The sequence below is a fragment of the Macaca thibetana genome, chromosome 4 (assembly GCF_024542745.1).
Source record: "Macaca thibetana thibetana isolate TM-01 chromosome 4, ASM2454274v1, whole genome shotgun sequence".
Lineage (NCBI taxonomy): Eukaryota > Metazoa > Chordata > Mammalia > Primates > Cercopithecidae > Macaca > Macaca thibetana.
The window spans coordinates 24410110-24435140 of record NC_065581.1 but is presented as its reverse complement, the minus strand read 5'-3'; the positions used below and the strand labels follow the sequence as shown (position 1 = coordinate 24435140).

The 25031-nt window shown below is 39.9% G+C and overlaps 3 protein-coding genes across 8 annotated transcripts in view; 1 reads left to right on the top strand and 2 right to left on the bottom strand.

The window, feature by feature from the left end:
• The window catches only part of GPLD1 (glycosylphosphatidylinositol specific phospholipase D1), a 70655-nt gene extending 64113 nt beyond the window's left edge, over positions 1–6542 (top strand). For all 4 annotated transcript variants that reach the window (XM_050788203.1, XM_050788201.1, XM_050788204.1 and 1 more), the window contains one exon: positions 1159–6542. In XM_050788203.1, the coding sequence (XP_050644160.1) occupies positions 1159–1245 (87 nt within the window). In that variant the 3' untranslated portion in view covers positions 1246–6542. The remainder of the gene's footprint in view (positions 1–1158) is intronic.
• The window catches only part of ACOT13 (acyl-CoA thioesterase 13), an 812642-nt gene that overhangs the window by 268680 nt on the left and 518931 nt on the right, over positions 1–25031 (bottom strand). The gene's annotated exons all lie outside the window — the stretch shown is intronic.
• Positions 4723–23861, bottom strand: MRS2 (magnesium transporter MRS2). 2 transcript variants are annotated; one of them, XM_050788234.1, is made up of 12 exons: positions 23533–23861; positions 21549–21622; positions 18287–18323; positions 17166–17278; positions 15572–15644; positions 14004–14113; positions 11854–11984; positions 10590–10706; positions 8850–9002; positions 8493–8610; positions 7272–7385; positions 4723–6727 (listed from the first exon to the last, which is right to left on the bottom strand). In XM_050788234.1, exons 1-12 carry the CDS (start codon positions 23720–23722, stop codon positions 6617–6619), a joined length of 1341 nt encoding a protein of 446 aa, XP_050644191.1. In that variant the 5' UTR covers positions 23723–23861; the 3' UTR covers positions 4723–6616. The 2 variants fall into 2 exon arrangements, with proteins under 2 accessions (XP_050644191.1, XP_050644190.1); XM_050788233.1 differs by lacking the exon at positions 15572–15644 and having other exon boundaries at positions 14004–14177.

Here is a 25031-nt window from a genome sequence, read left to right as displayed (position 1 = left end):
CCCGTACCTCATGTGCCAGCTTTGGTTCAGAATAACTTTTGTCAGTTTCCACAAATCAAATCCAACCTCAGAGTATGAAGATTTGCCACCACCGAAAATGTTTAAAGACCAGGTATGGTGGCTCACACCTGTAACTTCAGCACTTTGGGAAACCAAGGCAGGTGGATCACTTGAGGTCGGGAGTTCGAGACCAGCCTGGCCAACATGGCAAGACCTCGTCTCTACTAAAAATACAAAAGTTATCCAGACGTGGTGGCACATGCCTGTAATCCCCACTACTCTGGAGGCTGAGACACGAGAATCGCTTGAACCTAGGAAGCAGAGGTTGCAGTGAGCCGAGATTGCGTCACTGCACTCCAGCCTGGGTGACAGGGCACAACTCTGTCTCAAAAAAGAAGAAAATGGCCGGGCGCGGTGGCTCACGCCTGTAATCCCAGCACTTTGGGAGGCCGAGGCGGGCGGATCACAAGGTCAGGAGATCGAGACCACGGTGAAACCCCGTCTCTACTTTTTATACAAAAAATTAGCCGGGCGCGGTTGTGGGTGCCTGTAGTCCCAGCTACTCGGGAGGCTGAGGCAGGAGAATGGCGTGAACCCGGGAGGCGGAGCTTGCAGTAAGCCGAGATCGCGCCACTGCACTCCAGCCTGGGCGACAGAGCGAGACTCCATCTCAAAAAAAAAAAAAAAAAAAAAAAAAATTCAAAAAAGAAGAAAATGTTTTAAAAACTTGTAGCAGGTTTTGAAGGCAATTCTGAAAGATGGGTCCTAAAATGTTTTAAGCAGCAGGGTAGGTGGGAGGTGCGCTAAATACATTGACAAAGCCAGTTTCTGGGGGAACTCCTTATTATTCAAGATATGTTTTCCACATTGTACCAGAACTAAGCATGCACTGCCATACTTCTCCTTTATGATTTATGTGCCAAAATAGGGATTGGGGTGAGCGTCCTTAGCTGTGGTCTTCAGAACGTACAGATGTGAGAAAGTGGTCTGCAAACGAAGGGAAAGTGGCATTTGAGTTTAAGCCAGGGGCAGGGGATCTGGCCAGTGTCTTATTCATCTTTATATTTCTAGAGCATAGCACGATGCCTGGACTACAGTAGGAACTCAACAGATGTTATGAATGAGTCCATTAATTCTGTCTGTCATTTGCCCCTACAGAATCAAGTCGTCATTGCCGCTGGAAGGAGCTCTTTGGGAGCCCGACTCTCCGGGGCACTTCACGTCTATAGCTTTGGCTCAGATTGAAGATTTCACTGCGTTTCCCCACTCTGCCCACCTCTCTCATGCTGAATCACATCCATGGTGAGCATTTTGATGGACAAAATGGCACATCCAGTGGAGCTGTGGCAGATCCTAATAGATGTGGGGCTCCTGGGAGTAGAGACACACACCAACAGCCACCCTTTCTGGAAATCTGATATAGTAAATATATGACTGCACCAGGAGTATGTGAAATATCAGACACACTCTGCTCATTCATGTCTCCTTCCACAGTTTATTTCCTCGCTTCCTTTGCATCTAAACCTTTCTTCTTTCCTAACTTTTTGCCTATAGTCAGACCTGCTGTACCACCTATTTCCTCTTCCTCTTGAATGTCTTTCCAGTGGCTAGAAAGGTCCCTCTGTGGTTATCTGTGAGAACAATCTCTGTACACAATTCCTCCTAAAAACATCCTTTTCTTAAAAAAGAATTGTGCAGCCATAAAAAAAGAGCAAGATCATGCCCTTTGCAGGGACATGGATGGAGCTTAAGGCCATTAACCTTCATAAACTAATGCAGGAACAGAAAACCAAATACTGCATGTTCTCACTTGTAAGTGGGAGCTAAATGAGAACACATGGACACATAGAGGGAAACAGCACACACTGGGGCCTATGAGAGGACGTAAGGTGGGAGGAGGGAGAGATCAGGAAAAATAACTAATGGATACTTAGGGCGATGAAATAATCTGTGTAACAAACCCCCATGACACACCTTTATGTATGTAACAAACCTGCACTTCCTGCGCATGTACCCCGGAACTTAAAAGTTACAAACAAAATTGAACTTAAAAATAACAGATTGGTGGCCCATGCCATTTCACGTATAATAGAAAGCATAGTATACAGAAAAAAAAGAAACAAAGAAACTGAATGAGGAAAAATAGTACAGAGAAAAGTATGGGGGTGAGAGATAACCTCACATTCCAAATCACTTGTGACTTGGTCCTTTTTAACTTTTATTTTAGGTTCGGGATACATGTGAAGGTTTATCTTTTCTGCTCCTCCTACTCCTATCCCCTTCCCTCCTCAAGTAGACCCCAATGTCTGTTGTTTTCTTTGTGCTCATAAGTTTTTATAACTTAGCTCCCACTTATGAGAACATGCTGTATTTGGATTTCTGTTCCTGTGTCGTGTTAGTTTGCTAAGGATGATAGTCCTTTTTTTTTTTTTGAGACGGAGTCTTGCTGTGTTGCCCAGGCTGGAGTACAGTGAAACGATCTCAGCTCACTGCAACCTCCGCCTCCCAGGTTCAAGTGATTCTCCTGCCTCAGCCTCCCAAGCAGCTGGGACTATAGGTGCAAACACTATGCCCGGCTAATTTTTGTATTTTTATTAGAGACGGAGTTTCACCATGTTGGCCAAGCTGGCCTCAAACTCCTGACCTCAGGTGATCTGCCCACCTTGACCTCCCAAAGTGCTGGGATTACATGCATGAGCCACAGGACCCAGCCGATAATCCTTTCTTAATGAGGATTAATGCTTTTTCAGCGTTTATATAGTGAAGGACAAATACAAAAACCAAGATTATCACCCTTCTGTGGCCTCCAATGCTTTTGTAGAGTTGGTTGTTCTAACACCTAAAGAGCCTAGTGACACTGCTAGTTTTAAGCCATCTCATGAGAGAACTTTGTCGCATTAGATTACAACTTGTGCCAAAAGAACTAGAGGAAAAAGATGCGGCCTGAGCCACAGGCTACTGTAAGGGCTAGAGAGGAAAGCAGGCCTTGGCCTCACTTGTTCCTGGGCTGTTTTTCGTAGGATGGATTTCATTTGCCAGTCCTGCAGTGTGGCACATTTAAGGGAAAGGAATGTATCATAGGGTTTCAGTGTCAGTAAACATTAGCGGGCATTATCTATAAACAGTAACTAGTTTATTTTGTGTTAAATTGGGAAGAACCTCTTTCTTCTGCTGCTGTTGAGATGATACTAAAAGCAGGAGAAAATAACAAATGAGAAGAGCTCTTCTCTCAGCTTCTCTCAAGGCAGAGCAGAGATTGGTGAAAAGGGGACAGGAAGAGGAACCCAGCTGAAGAGTGGGAAGTTAACAAGAACATCAACAGGCACATCCCTAGAGAGCATCTCTGGGTCACTCTCAGGATGACCTCATTTTTCTTTAAGAGGTACATGTGCTGGCTGCATAGTAACCTACCGCACAGCAAAAGCACAAGGAAGCGCCATTTGGTTTCGTTTAGGTACAATTATTGGAGTTACTTTTAATTAAAAGGATGATTATTTTTAGGAGACCAGAAGTTACTTAATTGTATTCACTTATGAGTTGAGCAGTTTGGTAGAGCAGACTCTGACATGACACTTCAGTAAAGGGATGTTTTTCTCAGTACTGGATCTTTTCATTAGACAGATGCATTTATATAAAGTGTCAGTGTTTTTATGCTTCACTAAATGAGGCCTGTGCTTAAACATGACCATTATTTACCTCACAATTTACATTTTGCTCAATGCCTGAATACACCCAATAGCAAGCACCAGGTGGAGGTTAAGACCCACAAAAATGGAAGCTTCCTTTCAAGTTTATAGGACATTTAACCATGCTAACCCCACTGTCAAAAACAATGTACATTATACTCCTACTGTAAAAGGTCAACTGATATGGCAGATATGTAAAAAACCTGGCATACAGGAAAAAATTAATGCATGACAGTCTGTTAATATGCAGGACACATATTATCCTGATATGTGGATTAAATTTTCGTTCCACTAAGTATTAACTATAGTTTTAAGCACTGATTCTGCTTAATAACTAAAATGTAAAGACCTTACCTTGTAGGGTTGTAATTTCTCATTAACAGAAATCTGAACTTATACAAGTTTAATTCAAATTTATCTTTATTTCAAGATATCAGAAGACATTTACATATTTGCATTTTCTGTCTTTCTACTATCTGTGTATATGTAACAGCTTTTCTCAAGGCTTCAAGATAGGAATTGTTTTATGCCTTTGTATCACAGACCTAAGAGACCAAAATTATTTGAAGATGGAGTGGGGACAAAACTGGGGTCTCTGCAGTCCCTACTCCATGTACCATCCATTAGCTCACCTCTGTAGGTATTACTAAAGTAATGAGAGTAAGTCTTAAATCCAAAGTGCAACTTTAACATTGCAGTTCCAAACAGTAAAGCTGTATACAACTCTTGGAATAACTCAGCAAAATAAACAGCTTTTTAATATAAAATTGGTTAGTGCTGCTTATCATTCTATGTTCATGAAGAATAAAGTGTTAAGAGCATCCTCAGAGCATCCTCAAATGACACCTGTTGTGCCCACATTTGTTTAGGGGCCTTCCAAAGACAAAGAGAGTACCACACCCTGTACTCGACATGCTCGACAGGTGATCTGACTGCTTGCTCACTCATGTAACCCAGTGTTTGGTACCCACTTTCAAACAGTAATTAATGTGCTCAGTCCATTTTAGTTCAAAATTTAAAACCAAGGAACTTCATATATTTTTGGCATAAGCTGATTTATTATTTACGAGAACTTTAATATAAGAAGCCTCCTGCAATCACAAAAGTGGAACTAGTTGACATTTTGAAATCATACTTGATATAACCACCTTCAGGAATTCTACAAACCACTAGCAACTTCCGTTTATCAGATTTATGAGGTAGTTACATTATTTTTCCTTTTATTGACACGATTCATCAAAAAATTATTTTACCCAAGCTCATAAACTAAGTCAATAAAACTGCAAGGAAAAATGACCAAAATTCTATCTTTTGCCTGATCTTAGCCAAATCAAATGTTGCCCTCTGGGATTCCAATTCTTCATGTCACAGTTAAGTAGTACTTATTAAGTATTTTACAGTGATAAGACCTAAAATAGCAGCAGTGTGCTCTGAGGTGTCCCAAAACGGTGCCCTGTGAAATCTAAGTATTATCAAATATAATCTTAAAAATCCTAAGAGATTCATAACACTAGAGGGTGCTGTATGTTCACACTCCTCCAACAAGCACACCATGACGCATGTTCCTGACCCACAGTGTGGTTGGTGCACAGGGGCCACTGCATGCTCGAGTCTAGCCCAGCCTGTTCTGTGCCATTCTGTTCTCCAGCTTCCCTCTAATGGCTTCCCATGACCACACACAGGAATGGGGAAACCTTGTACTTCATCTCTTTTCTTCCGAATCAGCTACGGGAGTAACATTTTTATTCCTATCACCAAACCACCCGAAAAATGGACTCTTAAACTTCCTCATATGACATCACATTAGGGTAATCATGTACCCTCAATATCAGGGTAAGCATATTTATTCTGTTGTTATCACATTTGTAGTGCAAGAGCTGGACACTCTAGAATCTTCCACGCACACTACTTTGGGAGGCTTAACTAATGTTCTAGTACGTAACTGTATTTAACCTCCAGAAAACATTTTAAAAGGTAGGTAGGATGTTAAAGAGGATGGCAGCTTTCAGGCTTACAAATATTAGCCATTTGTTTTAAACGCCCATCTCTGTGGAAATGAGAAGATATCACAGTTCTAACATTTAGTCACCCTCGTGTTTTAGGAAGCTCATTTGTCAGCTTCTGAGGTGTAGGCGTATAGATTAGCAGGGCAATACACATTTTTCTTTTTGGGGCAGGGCAAGGGTGGTATCTAAAAATCTACTTTAAAAATCAATAAATGGACAAAGTGCTACAAAACAGTAACAGAATGGAAATACTTCCTTTCAACTTTACTTCCAAAGGCTGTAATTACAGAGAGCAAAGAAAACTAGTCTTAGGGGTTGAGAACGTGAAATCTTGATTAGGCATCCATACAATGGTGATATTAAATTCTTTCTTTTTATTCACCTTTTATTTAAAAAAGGGGGCAAATACAAGAAAATAAGGTTATGTCAAAGTTTGGTTTTTAAAACTCAAACTTCCAGAGTTTGTTGTAAGGTTAATACATAGAATGCTAGCTTTTTAGTCACCTGAGAATCAGGAAATTCATATGAACGTAATTCCCTATACTAAGAACGATAGCTACCTATGGGCTTGTCAAGTTCCTACGCTTCATTCAGCATGAAATTGCACTTTTCTTGATATGTATAAATTAAATAAAGTCTATACAACTATCTGTGCTTGTGTTGCCTCTTACCACATCTATAAAAACAGCATTTAAAGTTTGTAGGAAATAGAATTTTGGCCTTTTACAAAGCAAATACTTTGTTTCTTTAACTCAGAATTCTGGAAATGCAATCCAGTTCTGGTATTGTGACTGCCAAAATATTTTTGTTTTCAAACATTAATTTTTTTCAAGTGTGTGACTCTATACAAGAAAATAATAAAAACAGTATCAGAAGTTTCCTGTGACTACCATTAAAAAAACTTCAGTATCCACTGGGCTGTTCCTAACGGTTTGTTAGGATGCCCCTTCCTGATCCAAGTCCATCCAGTCTGAGGCTGTTTTTCAATTCCATGCTTCTATCTGCCAGAAGAGTCTTTTTAGGTAAAGAAGCCATCTAAATAAAGCAGAAATATTAATTTTAGTATCTTTTTAAAAGAAAAGTCACTAGTAAAATGATATATTATGTAACTACTCAATGAAGAAAGGACTATAAGCAGTATCAGTGTCTTAAGTATTTATTCCAGTGGTGTCTTCAAGTACAAAGAAAATGGAGGTGAGTTTTCTTTCTTTTCTTATGAGAACATTATAAATGTTTCCTATATTTCCATTTGGTTATGACAGAACCTTATACCAGAATTACTAACATCTGTTTAAATGTATGTTTGTCAGAGTTCTACAGAAATTATATTTCTAATGTATTTATTGTGTTAGGCAGTGTGCTAGTAAGTGCTTTACACATATTATCTCAATTATTTCTTCCCACAACCCTATGAAGCAGGTAATATGACTTAACAGACAGATAGGGAAACTGAGGGAGGTTTGAGAAAGCAACTTGCAAGGGTCATAGTGCCTGTGACAACTGAAGCCCAGGTGCTCTGACTTTAGGGCCCACGGCCATAACCCTTCCGCAGTACTGCCGTGAACCATATCCTTCATACCATAGGAGGCAATGGAGCTTCTAGCTGTCGTCCAAGAAATGAAAGCAGGCGCCTCCAGATGAGGCCACTTCCCATGAACATAATTCCTGTAATCAGCCAAAAAATCCTGTGGTCCTAAAAGAGAACACACAGTTCATTTCAATCGCAAAATGTAAGGTTCCTTAGAGAGAAGATTCCCTGAACTGTTGTCCCAGAGTTTGAAAGCCTTATGTTATTTGTACGGCTCTTTCCCATAGAAAGGAACTAAGAAACAAGTGCCTTGATACCCACAGAATAAATCAGGAGAACAGCATGATTTAAAAGGTTTTAAATATTTTAAAATCATCTATATGCCAAATGTACTGCTTTTACTTTGTGTTTCTTTCCAGCCTTTGTTACATGCATACAAATCTTAATAGTCATGATGCTAGAGGACACGCAATTTAAGGTTTTTGCTTATATCCACAGTTCTCAAACTGTGAGCTGACATGCCCTGGGCACCACAGCACCTCAGAATATTTTAAACTTTCAAGGGAAATAACACAAAAGAATCTGTAACATAACAAAAGAAATTTTTTGTCCATGAATACTGTGAAAAAATTACTAAGACACTAAGGGCATCGTGATCCAAGAAAGTTTGGGAACCTCTCTTAGAAAAACATTCTTCCTCACCATTTTCAGAATGGTAATACTTTTGCAGCACACTGTTTTTAGTTGATGTACAGAATCACAGAATTTAAATGTAATCTCTCACAAGGAAGGAATCCCATTCACAGCGATGCTGTTAGTTGGTTATCATTGGCTCCAGTGATTGAGAGCTCACTTCTTCAAAGATAGCCTGTTACACAACTCATCAGCTATCACTGATGGAGACACATGTCACTTATTGAGCAGCAATCTGCCTCCTTTTTTTGTTGTTGCTGAGATGGAGTCTTGTTCTTCACCAAGGATGCAGTGTAGTGGTGCAATCTTGGCTCACTGCAACCTCCGTCTCCTTGATTCAAGCGATTCTTGTGCCTTGGCCTCCCGAGTGGCTGGGATTATAGGTGTGCGGCACCATGCCCAGCTAATTTTTGTATTTTTAGTAGAGATGGGGTTTTACCATGTTGGTCAGGCTGGTCTCGAACTCCTGACCTAAAGTGATCTGCCTGCCTTGGCCTCCCAAAGTGCTGGGATTACAGGCGTGAGTCAGTGCGCCTGGCCAAAACCCCCCAAGTTTTAGAAATAATAATACATTCTCACCTCTTCAAGGGAAGATTCCAAATTCATTCCAAAAGCAACTCCCATTAGTCCAAAGAGTGAAAGAGAGAAGGTTCCCATGGTCAGCTGTAGATTCAACCTCATCATCACGTTACGGTGGCTGGAGAGGAGAACACCTATTCAGATTAGAAGGGCCCACTAACTATACAGAACACATTCATCAAATCTATTACAGACCACATGGATGAAACCTACACATCAAAAAAAAAAAAAAAAAAAAAAAAAAGACTTTAATGTAGTACAGATGTTAATGATGGCATAATTCCTCACAAAATGATATTTCCTTAAACACTTTATAATTATTTAAAAAACTTACTGTTTTATATAATGCTTTCTTACCTGTCCAGATTGATGAAAATAATACTTTGTGAATCATCAATCAGCACCCTAAGCTCCCGAGCTGCATTGGAGAGATCGTCAGCCAATCGGTAGTAGTTTTCCAACAGCAACTCCATCTCTTCTGCATGGTCAATCCCAGCACTGCTCTTTTCACTTCAGTTAAAAGACAAAATAATTAACATACCCCAACATGTGTATCATATACTTAGTAACAAAAACTTCCTAAATTAGTATATAGCATTCAGCTACCAGTGGAAAAGCTAGCCTTTTGTCTTGTCTTTTTTTTTTTTTGAGATGGAGTTTCGCTCTGTTCCCAGGCTGGAATGCAGTGGCGCGATCTCGGCTCACTGCAACCTCTGCCTCTCGGGTTCAAGCAATTCTTCTGTCTCAGCCTCCCCAGTAGCTGGGACTACAGGCGCGTGCCATCATGCCCGGCTAATTTTTGTATTTTTAATAGAGACGGGGTTTCACCATATTGGACAGGCTGGTCTTGAACTCCTGACCTTGTGATCTGCCCGCCTCAGCCTCCCAAAGTGCTGGGATTACAGGCATGAGCCACAGCGTCCGGCTGCCTTTTTCTTTTCTATTGTTGTGGCCAATCTAGCTATGTCAACTGATCCTAAACACTTTACAGATTAAGTTGAGGACAGAGGTTCCATCCTTATGTAGACTAGTTGGTGTCACTGTATTACATGGCCCCAATCCAAGAGATTTTTATGCGGATACATGCTCCCAGTATAACAGGAAAATCCAGATATGTGAATGCAGATGAATTAGTGTAAATCCAATACCACTGTCAGGTAAAACAAAATCCACAACGAAAAATGTCAAGACCATTTCCTTTTGAGGTGTGTGTTCCTTTTGAGGTGTGTCCATAATGTGATTTCATATAAAGAAAATGTTTTTGAATGATATCAATAATAACTTTGCTCCCCTACCCTACCAAGAAGGATAAGGAGGAATGAAGTACTCTGAAGAGGTACTTGTTTCATAAAGCATATTAGAGACAGACTGAAAGACTGGCCTAAGCAAAGCAAACAAGAGTTTCTGCTACCATACCTATCTCCTATCTACCAAATGTTATATAGCCCCCTTTATCATATTGTTTCCTTATCAGGATATTAATAACCAATTTTTCAAAGTGCTTTAAGAAAATCTGTACAGACTGTGGAAACTAAACTCATTACAAAGGTGTATTAATTTCTGATATTGCTCTAGAAAGACAAAAACAAAATATTTGGGTATTTAAAAGTAAACATTTAGCTGGAGTGTGCACAAGAAGCATAAACAATTTCTAAATTCATAAAAGACAAAAGGTTTATAACATTTTCATTAGACTGAACTTATATAATTCATGTTAATGCTGCACTCATGTATTTATCCCACTTTTCCCCTCCCCCATGTAAATGTCTCTCTCACTCTGCTTCCTAGGTAAGTTATTTTGGTAGATGTATGTGCCAATCTGGTGGTCAGTCCCTTGAATATAAAGGTAACTGTGTGTTTAGATTCACTGCACGTCAGCAGTGTTGGGTATGTAGTATGCATACTCATATAATTACACTGAATTAAATACGATACTCTATCTGGGGAAATACTCTTATCTGGAAACTGGGGATGAAAATCTCTATATTCTCTAGTCAAGAAAAATGTTACATTCTGTAATGAAAAATCACTTTGAAGTGGAAAAGGCAAAATATTTACTCTAAGGAAATAAATAACAAAGTATAATTATATACTTACAAGACTTGCGGGTCGCTCCATTTTGATAGACAGAGCTCTTCTAGCAACTCTTCCTCATCCAAGATCTCCAAAATTGACTCTTTGAAAATTTTAATATCTGTTTCTAACTCTGATAGACTATAAGAATAGATACACAAAAATGATCAATAGAATAAACTTATAAAAACATTTCATAATAGTTTTTAGAGTATCTTATCAAATATATTATCTTATACATTCATGCTAAACAATGACTTATTAAAAAAAAAAAAGGGTGAGTATTTACTAGGCAAATTAAGAATCAGTTTGGCCAGGAGTGGTGTCACAAATCCTCCTAGCACTTTAGGAGGCCAAGGCAGGAGGATTGCTTGAGCTCAGGAGTTTGAGACCCTCCTGGACAACACAGTGAGATCTTGTCTTACAAAACAATTCAGAAAATTAGCTGGGCATGGTGGCGTGTGCCTGTAGTCCCAGCTACTTGGGTGGTGGAGGTGGGAGGATCGCTGAAGCCCAGCAGGTTAAGGCTGCAGTAAGCTGAGACTGCACCACTGCATTCCAGCCTGGGCAACGGCGTGAAACCCTGTCTCAAAAAAACCCACAAAAAACCCAAACCAAATCTAAATTAATTGGTCAAATTATCAGTGATATAAATTTCATCATACATTATTTATCTCAGAAACATAAATTGCTTGTGAATTTAAGATTTTTGGTTTGGGAATTAGTTTTATTCTTAATCAACGTGGCAGTGCTAATATAGAACAGACTAGTTACTCTTAACTGATAAAAACACTCCAACATTTCTGGACAAGAAACTACTGATTCAAGAATTTTAAATGTTAATTATTGAAGGGATTTCGGAAGTAAAACTCCTGAGAGCATGTTTAGTCTATTTATGATACATATAAAATATTGTTATTAAATTCTGGAAGGCATTATGATTTTAAAGAAAAAGAACAACATGGACATTGAATTTGGATTTAGATTTGCCATTTACTAGCCACATAAATTTAGGTAAGTTACTCAAACCTCAGTTTTCTCTCTTCAAAATGAGGACAACATCAACTACTAAATAGGTGATGAGATGAGATCACATACGGAAAAGAGCCTTACATAACATTTCATGCAAAGTATCTTTTCAACAAACATTAGATTGTGTGCTCCTTTTAGCTCGACTTCCCACCCAGGTTACTTTCATACTTTAAAAAAAGTTATGAAACACAATGTTAATAATTGATTTTAAGATATTTGTCTCCAACTCCCAATGTGATACATCATCCATATTTACCTTTTGCCATTCTGTAGTAAAATGTGCAGTTTGCTTCTGTCTACAGAAGAATGTTTGGGGTCCACCAAAGCGTCTAAGGTCTCAAGGATCAGTGGCTGCAAAATGCTAAGTTTCCCCTGAAGGGTGTTGATCTAGATAACAACATGACCTTTCATAAGAATTAAAACAATCTTTTTAGAATATTCAGGATCAGTGAATCCTCTGATTAAATACAGAAATCTGTAGTAGCTTGAAATGCTGGTAACATTTCAGAACATAGTCAATTCTAGAATGCCTATTCCAGATGATTCAAAAACTAGATCTTCTGGGTTCAAAGAACCATGTGTGATGTTATCATTAGGCACAGATTTGGCTGACAAGGAGCTAACTCTCATAAGAGTCTTTCTCCTATAGATACTCATTATGAAGTAATGAGGGATTAAGTAAAATAAAATCTGCTATTCTATTATTAAAACACAAGCTTTCAGTAATACCTGTGTTCTCTGTATACATAATATGGTTCAAAATTCCTGCAAAGCTCTTTGAAAATAAAAACTTGAGCTTTAAAACATAAACATATGAGAGTAAAGTCAAAAATACACTATTTAGGTTGACACAAGTATGGTTTGATATTCAGCAGGTATGCACTAATCCTGCTATATAGTTATTAAAATACTGAAACACTTCCATACCAGTTGGCAAATAGCATATACTAACTAAATCAGACGGTAAAACTGATGATGTAAATTACAGCATATAGTCTTTATCTCAGAAGCACAATTACTGTGAAACTAAGATTTTTTAAAATTTGGAAACGAGTCCAGAGTCACGGTGCCTCTCCTGACATGTTGTTTATTTCATGCATCTCCAGAGGAACTGCTTTTGGGTTAAGAAGTCCTTGGGTGGGAGGGAAGGCTGGACAGCCAAATAGACCACATTTTTTAATCTAAGAGGTATCGAACCCTCTGCTCAGCAAGGTGTGGACTCAGGTAGTGGTTGGGGAGGCTGCTGAGGGTCACAGATAGGGTATTTGTGAGGCATATCTATCAAGGTATGTCTTGGTCCCTCAGGTGGGTCTGGGGAGCTTTCCCTTGTTTGAAAACTTATCCCTTTTGAGTGGTGGCTGGTCTTGCTTCTATGTAGTGTTGTTTCATAAGGGAATCTTCCTGGGACCCCATTTAAAGGAAGAAGAACGTGTATTCCAGCAGACATCCTGAACTCCCTCTCTATTCTCCCCACAGCCAATCTCTAGGCAGGAGACCCATGCCAGCCCAGCCCCTCTCCTTCCCCTCCTGCTCCCTTTGAGATCCCTGCCTTTCTCCTAACAGCATGAGCTCCTGAAAGCTTACCCAGCCTGTGCAGCCCATCACTTACTACTGTTTACATCTTCTTTCTTCTGCTTTCCCCCTGCTTGGTAACTGGGCTCCCACTACTTATCATCTCCCTGGCTGGTGCTAGCTGGTGCTCATTACCCTGAGCAGGAAGTACAGCCATCTATTCTTTCAGAGCAAGGCAGACAAAAGAGAAGTGTGCCAGGTTCACCCAACCCAATGCACCTCATGTCCTCTCTACCCTCTTCTCCTCCTCCCACTCTGGTTAGTATGCTCCCAGCACCAACTCTTGCATGTAGCCAGTTCCTGAACAGTACCATCCTGACTAACAGGGGGAAGAAAAGATAACGAAAGATTTGTGGGGTCAGGAAAGCAGAGAACCACCCTTGTTCAGAGCCTGACAGGAGTCTCAGACGTGTAAGGACTCTCAAAGGAGGAGTCACTGGAAGAACTAGGTGTGATTCCTATGTCAATCGAGGTCTCAAAAATATGCATCATTTACCTGGCTCAAACAAAGGACCGTACAAACAAATTGAAAAATGACTTGATGAAATGATTTAATAAAATATGTATCACATGTAAAGCATTTTCATAATATACACAGTCTTAGAGAACAAAATAGAATGCACTTAAACCCCTAGAGTCTTTAGTTCTATTTGATTGGGTCATAAAGTATAAGAATTAAGTGATATCTCCACGTAAGATCCTTAGAGACGTCTTCTTCCGGGGCAGGATGTGGTCAGGGGACATGCCATTGAAACAATACCCCAACCTGTCTTCCCACTCAATGACATTTCAAAATCAGAATAAACCCAAAAAGCTAAATAAAAACAGACTTACCCAATATTGCAGGAGTGCTTCTATAGCTCTAAACTCAAAAGGTAAAGGGTATGTAACGAGTTGACCCTCTCCAGACAACTGTGAAGGGAGTTCCCGGAACAGCCATTGCTCTAAGTTTAAATTACGATAATCTAATATCAGAAGACACTCCGGAGTTATCACAGCTTTCAAATACTGTTAAAAACAAACAACAAAAAAACCCAAAACATATAAATATGTAAGTGTATATATACACATGCATGTATATACATATATATGTATACAAACATATATGCACTAATTGTAGAGCTATAGGAAAAAAGAACATTCATAAAATATGGTTTAATACTTTACTAATTTTGGATTAAGACTAAACCAAATCAGTGTTTTTTGTTTTTCAAAAAAATCAAGTTTTTTTTTTCAAGAGAAAGGAAACTTAAAAAATAAATGTCTTGATACTGCTAACTCACTCTCAATAAAATTGGAATTATTCACATAAATTATATATTTACTAAGACTTCTGGGGTAATCATGGAAAAAAACAAAAACAGAGAAAGCAGGGCATGGTGGCTCACACCTGTAATCCCATCACTTTTGGAGGCTGAGGAAGGTGGATCATGAGGTCAAGAGATCGAGACCATCCTGGCCAACATGGTGAAACCCTGTTTCTACCAAAAATACAAAAATTAGCTGTGTGTGGTGGCCCGCACCTGTAGTGCCAGCTACTTTGGAGGCTGAGGCAGGAGAATTGCTTGAACCTGGGAGGCGGAGGTTGCAGTGAGCTGAGATCGCGCCACTGCACTCCAGCCTGGCGACACAGCGAGACTCCGTCTTTCTTTTTTGAAAAAAAAAAAAAAAGAAAATAAAGGGCACAAGATAAGGTCTTCCTAAAAGTCAGGTATTGAGTAGACTTTTAGAAAAGACTTAGTTTAATCATAATTAGTTTGGCACAGATAGAAATTTCCTTTTTAAAACAGCACTAAAGCATATAAACCAAATTTGAAATTAAGATAAAACACAGCCTTACTACTCTAATTTAGAACAGTATGAAATTAGAATTTTTTCTAAAATACTGGTATCTTTTATGTTAAAAGTAGATAAAGGTAGCCACTTTATCAGTGATACAGAAATTAGAGATAATTTTCTACTTTTACATTTTTCCAACATTCTATCATGAATTTTTTTTTTTTTTTTTTTTTGAGATGAGAGTCTTGCTCTGTCACCCAGGCGGGAGTGCAATGGTGCAATCTCGGCTCACTGCAGCCTCCATCTTCAGGGTTCAAGCTATTCTCCTGCCTCAGCCTCCTGAGTAGCTGGAATTACAGGTGCCTGCCACCATGCCTGGCTAATTTTTGTATTTTTTAGTAGAGACGGGGCTTCACCATGTTGGTCAGGCTGGTCTCGAACTCCCGACCTCAGGTGATCCACCCTCCTCGGACTCCCAAAGTGCTGGGATTACAAGTGTGAGCCACCACACCCAGCCTCATGAAAATTTTTATACAGAAAAGTTCAAAGATTGCAGTTAACACCATATACCCACCAGTTAGATTATATAATTATCACTCTGCTATATTTGCTTTTTCACATACCTGTCTGTCTCTCCATGAAAGAGACACTGTTTTGAAGAATGCTAGCTACTGATCCCAAGAGTAAAGAATATTTCTGGAGAAAATCACTTGGGAGAAGACTGCTTCCATTTTTGATAAAGTATTTCTTATTTACTTATTTATTTTTAGAGATGGGATCTTGCTACATTGCTCAGGCTGGTCACAAACTCCTGGTCTCAGGTGACCCTCCCACTTCAGCCTCCTGAGTAGCTGGGACTAAAGGCACATGCCACCACTCCTGGCCCATTTTTTATTATTTTGATTAATTCTAGAAAAATGAACAAAACTCTGCCATCAAAGACTCTTTGAAGAAAGAAAGTCTCATATCCACTACAAGGCCAATACCATTGAGTCCTGTGTCTCTTCATCTATTTTTGGCCCTAAACATTAGCCCACCAAAATAAATGATATCCACATTAACTCTGAATCACTAAAGAAAGTCAAATTATATTTGGTGTGCTCTGGATAGGTAGGGAAAAATACAATATATTTTGGAAAGTTTTCCATTAAAAAAATTTAAATTGGCCAGGCCCAGTGGTTTACGCCTGTAATCCCAGCACTTTGGGAGGCAGAGGCGGGTGGATCACCTGAGGTCGGGAGTTTGAGACAGCCTGACCAACATGGAGAAACCCCGTGTCTACTAAAAATACAAAATTAGCCAGGTGTGGTGGCTCATGTCTGAAATCCCAGCTATTCAGAAGGCCGAGGCAGGTGAATTGCTTGAACCTGGGAGGTGGAGGTTGCAGTGAGCCGAGATCGCGCCATTGCACTCCAGTCTGGGCAACAAGAGCAAAACTCCATCTCAAAATAAAAAATAAACTAATTAATTAATTAATTAATTAAGGCTATAAAATTTAACGTGTATTCCTGTGCTACTCAGAAAGCCAGAATACGTTTTTGGTAGCTCAGGATATGCTATAATTACATGTAACTGTACACAATTGGAAATATATCTGTTACAAATCGGGATTGTCTTATACTTTCCAGAACTAGAGAGTAAATCCCAACAGTGAGAATGAACACCACAGTCAGAGGTTTTTCAACTTAAAATACAGCAGTGTTATTCCTATTGAACATGTGCATATAATCCATGTAAAATGAGTGCTACTCATACTAGCATAAAGCTATAAAATATCCTATGTTTCATGTAGCTACTTTTATTCCAAAATTACTTTTAACCTAGATACTGATGAAGATAGTCAGAAGGTAGGCCTGGTGCGGTGGCTCACACCTGTAATCCCAGCACTCTGGGAGGCCAAGGCGGGCGGATCACGAGGTCAGGAGATCGAGATTATCCTGGCTAACAAGGTGAAACCCCGTCTCTACTAAAAATACAAAAAATTAGTCGGGCGCAGCGGCGGGCGCCTGTAGTCCCAGCTACTCGGGAGGCTGAGGCAGGAGAATGGCGTAAACCCGGGAGGTGGAGCTTGCAGTGAGCGGAGATCGCGCCACTGCACTCCAGCCTAGGTGACAGAGTAAGACTCTGTCTCAAAAAAAAAAAAAAAAAAAAAAGAGTTAGAAGGTAACTTTTATAAGATTCTATTGTAAAAACACAGATGAAAATAAAATATTTTACCTCCATTCTCATGATAATCCTATTGTTTCTGACTGTGATACTCATTACATGCTGAAATCTCAAATCTCTGGCTTGAAGACCTAACTCTTGGTATAATTCAGTTTTCTTCTTTTCTATAAAAGAAATAAACAGAGAGGACTAAACCAAATACATTAAATGGCTTAGATTTTTCCATCAGAGCAGTCCTCCCACCACCATCAAGATAATTTTTGGTTACTACTAGAAACAAAAACTAAAATTAAGTCTTTTTAATATCCAGTTTTACCTAGAAAACATACTTGGGCTAAATACAGTCAAACTAATGATTTTCTTATCTATACCTCATAAATTTCTCACTACTTAGAAGTCCCTTGAGACTAACATAGAAACCACAACTATGCATCATTAGAACCTATAAATTTCTAGCTCTAAAGACAGGTTATCTTTCTTAAATATAAACTGTACACAACTACATTTTCTATTTTTACTACAACATCATCTTCAGTATTTTATATATGTGAACAGATAAACTTCATTTTCTTTGTTCTTGGACTAAGACAAAAATGAGAACTGAATTTATTACCTGAGACTGATTCATTCTCAGGGGAGATCTGAAACTCACATCTGAAGTCACATAGTAAAATAATGCCTAGTCTCACTTTTTAAAGTAGCTGTCCACAGACAGCCATCAGCAGAATTCCATGTGACTGCCATGCAGTGACACGTCCCTGTCCACCTTTTGTCACCCACTGCATGTCAGTGGTATTATGTGACTCTGCCTTAAACATGCTTCAGGGGAATGAATGAGGGCAGTGAAAGGGACACTAACTTAAAGAGAGACAAAAGAGAAAGAGTGTGTCTCTGGGCTCCAGCTCTACACTAGCCTCTCTCTCCCAAATATTCCTTCAACAGCCTGTTAGAGCGAAAAGTGGCTCCTGCTAGAAGAAAACAATTCTGGAAGAATACACACAGTCTGAGTACTGCCAGCTCCAATTAAGACTGACAGACAAATGCTGAAGAAAGATCTCTTTCAACACACCTGTATATACAGAGAATATTCTACTCAAAATACGATCTCTTGATTTCTATCAGATTCACTCATTGTTTAAAAAAATGATTTAGAATGCTAATCACATACTCACCAAAAGAAGTAACATTTCCCTGTTTGTCAAATTTTGTCTGAAAATAGAGAATAAAACAAATTATTATTTTCTTTCAAATTAGAATGCTACTTACATTATTGTTAATTTAGTTAAGAATTTATGGTATTGTGAGTAATATCCCCAAAATGTTGAAATGCAAATATAAACCATTACTGACCTTCTTTAGATTAAATCCAGTTATGAGTTAAGGGTTTTTAAAAATTCCTTTTCTCCTTTGCTAGGAAAAATCAGACCTGGGTTTAACTTTCTATCTTGGTTCCTCTAGAAAGTTTGATAAAGGAGTATCAGTTGTGTTGTTACTAGGTAACAATCCTTATGATAAAAATGACCATTGATTGGTAGACTGCACTGGACTGGGAAGATGAACAAATTACAGTTAGCAGGTGAAAAGCAATAGCTCTCTTTGCCCTTTCCTGACTGTGGTGGCTTTTGTGGCCATGTTCCCCACCAGAATGCTGGACACTGTGCCTCTGTGACAAGGGATACTGTCACTATGGGGCATAGGGATTCGAGCCAAGGTGAATCTCACATCCACCTCTGAGAATCTTATCTCCTTGTCACTAAGCGATCACTCAGAGGACCAGAGAAACCCCTGGATGGCTGCAAAGACTTCTTTTGAAGAAGAAACGCCTAACACTGCCTTGTTGCTTCTCTTATCCCTTATCCTTCTGAGTAGACTGGGACCAAGTATGGCCTGCCTTGTGAATCTAAATGTTTACATGAAGCTAAAGTCTCTTTGGTGGGTGTTGCAGAATCAATAAAGATTTAGAGAACCTCTTCTGATAGTTTGAAGAGAGGATTTGATACAGAAAATGCACCTATTTCCTGTAAAGTAGGGGAGTATTTTTCAGTGATGTTTATCCACAGTCAAGTTTGAAGATGTGAAACATTTAATGAATCACTATGTGCTGAGCTGTACTACTTACTATGACAGACACATTTCAGAAAGACACTCTAACGTAATAAGTACAATATAGGTCTTGGGTTATTATCATGGAAATATATATGCTGTGTTAATCACAAAATAAAAACTCACAATATATATATTTTATCTTGCTTCTCATCAGCAAAGATAAAATTAATATGAATATATAAGTTCCATAGAACACTAGTTAAATTTATATCAAAGAAAGCTTTATATTTGTGTAACAGTCTAGCTTTCATCCTTATATTTCACAAATACATAAACCCACTGCAGAAAATTTGAAAATAAATATATGTGAAATAAAACTATTTTAATCACCTGAAATGACAAGTTTTAGAGAAAGCTGTGATAATTATTTCACTGAATATCCTTCCAAACATTTTCCTAATAAAACATACTAATGTTATACATACTGCTTTGCAGTCTCCCTCCTTCCAAAGTAGCAACATATGTGGAATATTTTTGCATCTCAATATTTATATGTATGCTTTTTTTCTTTAATAGAACTTAAAATTTTTTTTTAAATCATACAAATTATAATGAAAAAAAAATTACTTTGTAACTAGCTCACTTTCTAAACTATTTCAAACAGCACAAATTAAATTTCTTTTTCTTTCTCAGATTCCATAGCTTTATGAATTTGTGTTCTTTGAAATTATTTCACCTGCAAAGAACTAACTTTCAATATTTGACATTTGACTTTGCATTCTTTTTCTTTTTTTTTTTGAGACAGAGTCTTGCTCTGTTGCCCAGGCTAGAGTGCAGTGGTGCAATCTTGGCTCACTGCAACCTCCACCTCCCAGGTTCAAGTGATTCTCCTGCCTCAGCCTCCTGAGTAACTGGGACTACAGGCATGCACCACCACACCTGGCTAATTTTTTTGTTTTATAGTAGAGATGGGGTTTCAGCATGTTGGTCAGGCTGGTCTCAAACTCCTGACCTCAAATGGCTGCCTCAGCCTCCCAAAGTGCTGGGATTACAGGCCACCTGTAATCCACCTCGCCTGGCCCTGATTTTGTATTCTTTTTGTATTCTCTGAGCCACCTCACCTGGTCCTGATTTTGTATTCTTAACTAAATTGGCCAACTCTTCCAGAACAATGAATAACAGCGGTAACTTTTAAACGCAATTCTAGGGGTTATTTCGTTCTGTATAGTTTATAAAGAAAAGCTCTTACGTTAACAAGCCTAAATAATCCTAATGAAATATATTTGGGGCTTACTATATGTGAGGCACTAGTTTAAGGGCTTTCGATATATGAGTTAATTTAATCCTCATAACAATTCTTTATGGTAGGTAGGTTATGCTCAGTTTTCAGATGAGAAAACTAAGGCACAAAGATGTTATCCTAACTTGTCCAAGGCCACCTAGTCAATTAAGAGGCAGAGTGAGACTGGAATTTAGGAAGTCTGGCTCAGATAGTCACGCCTTTTTTTTTTTTTTTTTTTTTTTTTGAGACGGAGTCTTACTCTGTTGCCCAGGCTAGAGTGCAGTGGCATGATCTAGGCTCACTGCAAGCTCCACCTCCCGGGTTCACGCCATTCTCCTACCTCAGCCTCCCGAGTAGCTGGAACTACAGGCGCCCGCCACCACGACCGGTTTGTATTTTTAGTAGAGACGGGGTGAAACCCCCGTGTTAGCCAGGATGGTCTCCTGACCTCGTGATCCGCCCGCCTCGGCCTCCCAAAGTGCTGGGATTACAGGCGTGAGCCACTGTGCCCAGCCGGCACAAGTTTTTATCAAGCTTTTTTTTTTTTTTTTTTTGAAAAAAAAAAAGCCTACAAAGAAGTTGCAAGAATATTACAACCAATTCCCATAGAGTTTACACCTAGTCACCTTTGTTAAAATTTTGCCCCAACGGCCTTCTTTCTCTTTCTCTAAAAATATGTGTGTGTGATACATTATCTTATTCATTCATTTCCCCCCTCACCCCTACTCCCCAACCATTTCAGAGAAAAGTTACAGAGATCATGACCTTTCAAAGCATGCACTTTTAAATACTACACTCTGCTGCCTTCAAGATGCTTCTGCCTGCGTATTATCTTGCAGAACACAGGTTTAAGCCTCTTTATGGCTCTGAATTGTGATTGACTTGTTCTAGTATTAAAAGGGGAGGTGCAGTCATTAGCAAAGTTCAAGATAATTGTTAAGCAAATCCAGCAGGCACTCAGGTCACTGGCCAGGCACAACAGCCACGACATGTAACTATAGCGATTATAAAACTCAAAATAAGTAGTATCGTAGCCAACAGTTCAATGAGTTAATAAGTATGGGAAGCACTTTCTGTACAATTTCCAATGTATTGTACATACTCACCACAGTAAATACCGGGGCTACACTGGCTAAAGTGGCTTGAGAGACATCAGAAGTTCTTAACCGGTGCACTTCACCTGAAGAATAAGAGAATTCCTGTGGTTATATGATTCACATAGAGCTCAAATACAACTCTCATAGTATGTGGAGGCCTTCAGACTATTTTATTATTTTCAAATATTTTAAGAAGAAATACTCTTGTTAATTTTAATATTTGTTGATTATCTTAGGTTTGGCAGGGAATGATTTTCAAAAGTAATGGCTTAGGTGAGGCATTAAAATTACTGATGGATTCCAGTCACCCTTTTACCTTTCTAATTATTACTGATATCTCAAAGTTGGATGAACGAATGTGCAACATCGTGTTCTGGGATTTAAGAAAATGTCTGGTCTTCCTTTTTGCATAAAAGGCTCTTCATGTGCATTTGGTAGTAGATACATTTTAGAAAACATAGGTCCTAAGTGCCACCTGATCTTTCAAGCATTCCAGTATCAGAATTATTTGACTGGCTCATAAACTATGAAACCTATTGATTTTACTTCTTTTCTACAGATATTCTTTATAGTGAATACTTATGAAACACCCCCACTGAGCTGGAAGGAGGACAAATCTTTATTTGAAAATTAGTCTATTTAAAATATGTGACTAGACTGAGTCGAAGTGAACGCTGAAGTATAATCAAGTACATTTAATGACTGACAGAGGACACTGTTTTATGCTTCCAAAGTAATTACACTGACTCCAGAGACTGTAGAAAAAAATCCTACTTCTGATCTTTTTTCCACTACATACATGTAATGATTCTTGTAATTTCTGAAGTTTCATTTCCCTTTTACAAAATACAAATTATCACTATAAGGGTAAGATGAAAAGGTAAACGTCATTTGCTGATTACAAACGGCTTTCAATGTTTTAATGTCACAAATTAGATAGAGTGTAACCGGGATTGAGATTCTGAACGTCAATGCTTGTCCTCAAAGTTTCCTCCAACTTGCTGAAACGGGATTCCCAAGCATTATCAATGGAGGGTGCAGAGCATGTAACCCAACTCAGAAAGACTCTCCAATAAGTGCATGAGGTGATGACGAGGAGTTACTTTGGGAGGCTTTTGACAGCACAACTGAGAAAACATATTTGAGGACACTGCTATATTCTTGATAAAGTCATTCATTTCAATACCTTTTATTCCTCAAATATTTGCACTCACATTTGTGAAAATCTTAACTTTTCACCATGCTTCAACATTTGGTGTAAAAATAAACAGCAAATAAGATTCTTTTTTTTTTCTCAATCCGATCTCCCTGTTTACTTATACAGTACTGTAGTTGAAAATAAAGTCAAGCCGTTCTCAGAAGCAACTCAGTCTTCAGCCTCACTTCCATGTGCGTCCCCAATCTCTGCAACTGGACAACTGTATAAATGTGTCCATAAGGAAGAAAGGGAAGATAAATTAATATTAATACTTATGACTTCGGAACAGATGAAAGCCTTGTTTAAAAACACCTCTCGGCCAGGTGTGGTGGCTCATGCCTGTAATCCCAGCGCTTTGCGAGGCTACTGCGTTAGGCTTGAGGCAAGGAGTTTGAGTCCAGCCTGCGTAACATAGTAAGACCCTGTCTCAAAAACAACACACAAGAAAACCTCTCACAAGAGCACTTAAGCGGGTGTTAACTAACGTGATCACGGTCTGTAAACGATTCCTAGGTTGTTCCTATGGTTATACAATCTGCAGCAAGCGCGGTGGGGGAGAAGGCAGAGGGTTGGCCGCTCGGACCCCGGCAGGGCACAGCGCACATAGCAAGGTCGCATTCTGAGCGAGTCGGGCGCAGCTCGGCCCGCGGGCCTGTGCAAGCTCACAGGACACACGGGAGGCCAAGGTCTGCGCAGGGCGCGGAGCAACAGGCGCGCCGCGCCGGGTGGCTGGGGCAGCAGCCTAAGGTCACTGCAAGACCACCGTCCGAAGCTGTGGCCGGGTAAGGGCTGTACCTGCCACGCGGAGCCGGCCCGGCCCGCAAAGTTGCGCCGCCCGGCTCCTTCCAACCAAGTTGGCTGCGCGGCCGCAGGCAGCAACGGGACGCGCCACAGAGGTCAAGTCCAAGGCCAGGGCACACAGCGTCCGCCGGGGAAGTCTCATCGCGCGGGGCAGGAGGCAGGGCAAACTGCGCAGGCATTCCATGGTGCTGGAGCGAGGAGCAGGCAGCACCCAGAACCCAATCCTTCATGCCGGACGGTGGCTGCTCCGGCCGCAGCACTCGCCCGACGCTACCGCCCGGCCTGCGGACACTTTGCATCAGGCATGCGCGGGGCGTGCCGCGCCTGCGTGCTACTTCCCCACGCATGCTCGGAAGGTACCTGTGGGCGTGCCTCTTAAGTCCGTGGCCAATAGACGTTTGCGTTCCTACCGGTACCTGTACCTGTACCTGTACCTGTACTTGTACCTGTACCTGTACCTGTACCAAAGTGAGGGAGCAGGCGGGCTGGGAGATGGGTGGAGCACGTTTACTTGCACTAACTGAGCTCGCCAACCTAGGTTCTTGGGCCCTTGGAGTGTCACGGCTTTGCAGTTTGTGGAGAATTTTCATACCTATGAAAATTGCAGTTTGGAAATGAGTACGTTACCCATTCCCAAATCATTTAATTTACATTTAAATTTAACGTGGTGTAGGGAGCAAGAGGGAAAGCTCCCACTTTTGCCCTCTGAAGGTTGCTGGAATGAACAGATTAGTAGGAGAAAAAGGCATACAAAATGTGCTTAACGTGCATAGGGAAAAATCACAGAAGACTGATTTCTCAATAACTCAATAAGGTCCAGATGCTTGTATACCCTTCTTTGTTGAGTAGAGGGAGATAGGTATGAAGGGGCCCGAAAGCCAGACAGTGGTTTGCAAATGATTCTCCTTGGACATTCAGTGGGACAGAAGTACAAACAATAGCTTGTGGACAAGCTGTGAAACTTCACTCTGAACAAAAATTGTCCTATTATATACGTAAAGTCTCCCAGGTAGTCTCTTGGAGCTACCCTCAGAAGTATCGATGAAAAGTCTGAGTGTGGCTATGACTTTCAGTTTTTTTTCTCTTCTCTGGGTGATTAATCTCTTCTGATTATTTAATGCGATTCCTAGGGAAGGGGTTTTAAGACAATTGCATTTCTTTGGAAAAGAAGTTTTCTCTGTCAGATAAGGAAATTCCTTATCTGACTGTGCGGGAAAAGACAGCCCCTTCAGGTGCTTGGAAAAAGTAAGAGTATCAGAGAGACAAAAGGAAGGGGGAAGGTGAGAGAGAGAGGCCTTGATTTTTAGGCTTCCTTCTGAGACCCTTTTAATTTCCTTTAATTCAAAGACTCAACATGCCACCGGGCGTGGTGCCTCATGCCTGTAATCCCAGTACTTTGGGAGGCCAAGGTTGTGGACCACTTGAAGTTAGGAGTTCAGGACCAGCCTGGTCAACATGGCGAAACCCGTCTCTACTAAAAATACAAAAATTAG